Source organism: Telmatherina bonti (assembly GCF_933228915.1).
Source record: "Telmatherina bonti genome assembly, chromosome: 22".
Taxonomy (NCBI): domain Eukaryota; kingdom Metazoa; phylum Chordata; class Actinopteri; order Atheriniformes; family Telmatherinidae; genus Telmatherina; species Telmatherina bonti.
Genome location: NC_136631.1, coordinates 24,894,219 through 24,899,693, shown reverse-complemented (window position 1 = coordinate 24,899,693; position 5,475 = coordinate 24,894,219). Strand labels below are relative to the sequence as shown.

Here is a 5,475-nt window from a genome sequence, read left to right as displayed (position 1 = left end):
TGTACCACAGGTGCTGAATGTAGAATCATGTCCCTTTGGCCATAGTAGAGGTCCATCAATCCTCTATAAATAAAATGGGGAATTATTTCAGCTGATTCTTGTTAGCGTCTTCATCCTGTATGTGAAATATGAAACATTGACATGCATGTTTCATTGTGCAAAAATTATTACATACAAAATGGAAATTATATAAGAGCAGTTTTCTTGTTCTAAAGTAAAGTAAATGTCTAAAATAATGGGTGTAAGATGTAAATACCACATTTAAAGGACAAGACATGCTGATCAGGATGCTCTGAAGTCATATTTTGCAGCAGTAAAAGCTTTTAAGTTTCAGCACCAGAGACAGCTGCCTTTGCTGCAGGTGAGGATCCGGGCTGATTCGCTTCTGTTTCTTTCAACTTTTCCCACCACAAGCATCCCACTCAAACCTAACATCATGTTTAAGTCATATCATCATCATTTTACAGCTGACTGGCTTTAAACCGGCGCGATTCACAGTACAAAACATCCAACACCGTCTCCTGCACATGCATCCCTAACAGGACGAAGATGAACTGACAGAGCAAATCAATGCTCGAGCAATTTAAGGAAGAGTCCCCTCTTAAGGAGGGAAGAAATGTGTGTGTGTGTGTGTGTGTGTGTGTGTGTGTGTGTGTGTGTGTGTGTGTGTGTGTGTGTGTGTGTGTGTGTGTGTGTGTGTGTGTGTGTATGTGGCTTAAATCTTATGGACCAAAAGACATGACTTTGCCTACCTGCCTCAGTTCGGGAAATAGTGGATCTGTTTCTAAAGCAGCGACACTGGATTCCAGCTCTTCTGCTGAAAAACACACACAGGACTGGCTCCCTCTCTTTCTCTCCCTCTCTTTCTATCTGCACCGATCATGAGATGCACCCTTCTTTTCCTCTTCCTCACTGCATCTTGAAAGCGGGTCACAGTCACTGCAGTGTCCCTGATTTGAAACCACAGTTCATACACGTCAGGGGGCAAAATGACGCATTGACAAGTCGTGTTTAGGGCGAAATGTTGAGATAAACATGAGAAAAAATGTTTTAAAGGAGACGGTTCTCGGGAATGAAGACGCTAAAATAAACTGAGGAGGCTGCCTCATAGTAAAGGAAAGTAGAAAGAAGTTTACACCGCAAATAAAAACTATAAAGGGGACTCGTCAAACTTTACATGAATCATCCCCCCTGCGTCGTGTTTGGCACTGACAGATGTGATGCACATGCAATTCACTGCCGCAGCCAGAAAATATGTATGACACTCTGCTGCCACCGTGTGGCTAAAATGTAACACAACAACTTCAGATTCATTCCGTTTTAGGCAAAATAAATAAATAAATAAATAAATAAAATAAAAAATAAAAAGGGGTATTAAAGCATCAAATTAAGTTGCTAGTCAACGGGAGTTAGCCCCAAAATTAAAAGTTTTTTTTAAATGCTTTTTCTATAATTATTTTGAAACGCTTTCTAAAAACAAGGCTGAAATATAGAGCATGTAAAGAAAACATGCTTGCTACTGTTTTATCATTAAAAATAAATAAATGTGATTAATTTGGAATATCTTTAATGAAAATAAGGAAATAAACAAATAATATTAATAAAAATACAAATAAAAAACAAACCCGTGATTTATGCACGCTGGACCTACGCCGGCGTCTGTTTCTGACGTCACTTCCTCTATTTAAAAATGGCGGACATGAGCGTTTCGGTGTTTTGATGCGTTCAAGTGGGATTCCCAGGGGCTGCATCAACATGAACCGACTTCTGATACAGCGATAATAGCCGGAGCGGATTTTTGAGGGAGTTAAAAAGTAAATATGCTTCTTAAATTGAGCTAATTTATATTTAAACAATGAAACGAGCGACGTCATCTGAAAGTGCTTTCCTTGTGTAACATTGTCCATGCATTGTTGCACGGCTGCCTGTTTCCTTAGTCTCTCTTTAAGTGTTTCCTCTGACTAAACCTCTTCAGAGAAAACATGGAGAAAACATTATCACAGAAACTTGGACTTGACATGTAAATAGTGACCCCAGTTGCTGACTAGAGTTTAATATTATTCGACACGAGTAGCAGTAATTAAAACACGTGTAATTTTCACTTGAGTTGTGTTATTGTCCTGTCAGAGATGGTTGGCATGTTTATATGAAGATAACTCTTGATGCACAATTTGTGTCATTAGCCATTGATGACATAAGATGCACTGTGTTGTATCTTTCATTCCCCGTAAATTTTTATTTAAAAAAATTTCAAGAAAATGTCATATAAACAGATGAACGAAAATACATTGATTTAGTCTCTCTATCTCTTACACACACACACACACACACACACAAATACACACGCATTACATATATATATATATATATATATATATATATATATAGTATTTGATCACGTATCTTATACAAATAAACCACTTATTTGAAAAAATTAAATTTAATAAATACATTTTTAGCTTTAAGCTGCGCAGAACATGTTTTTATATTTTTTTTAAAATCCTGTCTGCATACCAGGAAATTTGCTAAATATCATTACTTAAATGCTGTTACCCTTGACGCAAATTAGGCCAAACAGGACCCCTAGAAGGAAACCAAACTAGGAGAGATATTGACGTAGAATCTGAATGAACAGAAATATTTGTTTGTTTTTTGTGCTCATTTCGAAATAGTTTTATTTATTTAGATTTTCCAACATTTTGAACAAATGAACTGGAAATGGCAAATAACAACTGCACACTTGCATTTCATATAAAAGAGCATAAAATAAGTCTTTCGCATTTTTTTTCTAAAATAATAAATTATTTCTCTTCACATTTTAACAGCCAGTGTTTTGCAGAGAATCAGAGTGACTAGGATGCTTTCTCTTCTGAGGAGGCTTAAGAAATGTAGTCAGGGACATAAATCAGTCCACCATTGTGATTTTTTGTTTTTTTGCAGTCATTTAACACTACTGGAACCATCTCAGCTCAGATCTGCTGAACAAACGTGCATGACCACATCTGTGCTGTCCAGACCTCAGTTCTGGGCCGTCCTCTGAGAGGAATTGCTCGCAGCATTACACAGTATTGCTGCTCTGTGACAAGAAGTATAATGCCAGAATATGCAGGACATGGTCACTGTTTACAACTTTGTTGTTCTCATGTGAATTTGGGTTTCATATATAGTCTCACTTTTTTTTGTTTGTTTTTTGTGGCCAATATGGTTTTGTTATAAACTGAGTGACCATATAGTTAATAAATATTTCTGGCTTAATAACACAGCATCAATATATTTTTAAAAACATTTTTGCAGAAATAATTTTTAAAGGTGTGTGTCATGTTATTCAGTCACTGAACCTCAGGACAGTCATTTTGTTTATCTTTTTTTTTCATCTCATGTAAACATATGCTGTAATTTAAAGGTAAATGCATTTAAAATACAGGAAATAGTTTTTATTAACGTTTGAAAATTTGATCTCTGTTTAGATTTCCACCATGAGTGGACGAAGAAAGAGGGCCCCTCCTGTGAGGGTGGACGAGGAAGCCAAGAGGAGGCTGGAATGGAACATGTTGGAAGACCGTAAGAATGAGGCAATCCAGGAAGAGGAGCAGCCACCATCCTGCACACTTCTCTCTGTCAACCCCAGTTCCAGCAGCTCTTTTCTCTCCACCACAGAGGATGTCATAGAATCTGCTTGCAGCAGCTCCATCCAGTTTTCAGAAGAAACTCCAGGCACATCTTCAGATAGCACCTCTACCTCTGCTTCTCTGGCACTCGCTGTGCTGCCAGCTTTCAAAATGAGCCACATCTGGAAGGCTCTCATTGGGGAGTTCAGTGTCCGGCCAGCTTGGCTCACATCTGACTATGAGCAGAGAGCTTTCACACTCCACAGAGTGGATGAGCAGCTCTGTCTCAGTTACAGCAGCTGCGAGGAGAGCTCAGGGCAGCAGTGGAGGTCCGATGAGGAAAGCTGTACTGCAGAATGCAGTCTCAGTAGGATCCCACTGGAGGACTTTGATTGGCTTCAGAAGAGGAGAGTGGTGCAGCTTTTCCACCAGACAAAAGAGGAAACAGTAAAAGTATGAAAGGCTTTATGATGGGATACAATGTTGACTTTGAAAGACATATATGCATGTTAGAAGTTAACCTTCTTTGTCTCTTCTGGCAGGTGGGGGTTTATCTGCTGGAAACTGGGCTTGGAAAGCCGGAGTACCTCAGTGAGGGAAGTCCTCGTTTGAAGAAAGCAAATCAGCTAATGCAGAAATTAATGGAATATTTCTATGATTTTATCATTCCAGGTCAGAGTCTGAGATTAAACTCCAACATTTCCATTTCCCCCACATCCCATCTGAACACAACAGATTTTACTGCTGCGTTTTCTTTGCAGAAGTTGTGGAGAATGAGGAAGAAGAGTGTGACACAGACCTGGAAAGGCAAAATGTGGAGGAGCTCTATGATTGCGTCAGGCACCAGCACCAGAAAGAAAGCCAGGAGTTGACCTATGACGTCCAGCACAAGGCTCTTATTCCTGTACTCAGGCCTTATCAGAGTCAGGCTGTCAACTGGATGCTGAGGAGAGAGAAATACAGGAGCATAGCACCTAAAGGTATGCTCAAGTTCATTTGAACCTTCCTGCATTTTGAATTTTGGCAAACGGTCAGCATCATCATCTTTTGACGGTGGAAATAATTTATTTTCCAGTGATGCAACCTTTTGTCATAAATTACTTTAAATTTTAATGATGACTCAGTATTTACTGTTCCTTCACAGAACAATCACTGCATTTCCTGTGGCGGGAGTTAGTTACTCTTTGTGGCAAGAAGTTGTTTTACAACCCTTTTACCGGCTGGTAAGAACTCTGGATGTCCTTATCTTAATCCATCCATCCATCTTCTGCCGCTTATCCGGGGTCGGGTCGCGGGGGCAGCAGCCTAAGCAGGGAAGCCCAGACTTCCCTCTCCCCAGCCACATTTGCCAACTCTGCGGGGGGGGATCCCGAGGCGTTCCCAGGCCAGCCGAGAGATGTAATCCCTCCAGCGTGTCCTGGGTCTTCCCCGGGGTCTCCTCCCAGAGGGACGTGCCTGGAACACCTCACCAGGGAGGCGTCCAGGAGGCATCCTGATCAGATGCCCGAGCCACCTCAACTGGTTCCTCTCGATGCGAAGGAGCAGCGGCTCTACTCTGAGCCCCTCCCGGATGACTGAGCTCCTCACCCTATCTCTAAGGGAGAGCCACGGCCACCCTGCGGAGGAAACCCATTTCAGCCGCCTGTATACGAGAGCTCGTTCTTTCGGTCACGACCCACAGCTCATGACCATAGGTGAGGGTAGGAACGTAGATCGACTGGCAAATCGAGAGCTTCACCTTCTGGCTCAGCTCCTTATTCACCACGACAGACCGGCGCAGAGCCCGCATTACTGCAGACGCCGCACCGATCCGTCTGTCGATCTCACGCTCCATCCTTCCCTCACTCGTGAACAAGACCCCGAGATA

At 41.5% G+C, this 5,475-nt stretch overlaps 1 protein-coding gene across 1 annotated transcript in view; it reads left to right on the top strand.

Annotated features, from left to right (window-relative positions):
- Positions 1-1,711: 1,711 nt before the first annotated feature.
- The window catches only part of shprh (SNF2 histone linker PHD RING helicase), a 16,758-nt gene continuing 12,994 nt past the window's right edge, over positions 1,712-5,475 (top strand). Inside the window, 5 exon segments of the mRNA XM_079262354.1 lie at positions 1,712-1,814; positions 3,468-4,061; positions 4,151-4,280; positions 4,370-4,588; positions 4,753-4,831. Coding sequence (XP_079118480.1) covers positions 3,477-4,061; positions 4,151-4,280; positions 4,370-4,588; positions 4,753-4,831 — 1,013 coding nt within the window. The 5' untranslated portion in view covers positions 1,712-1,814; positions 3,468-3,476.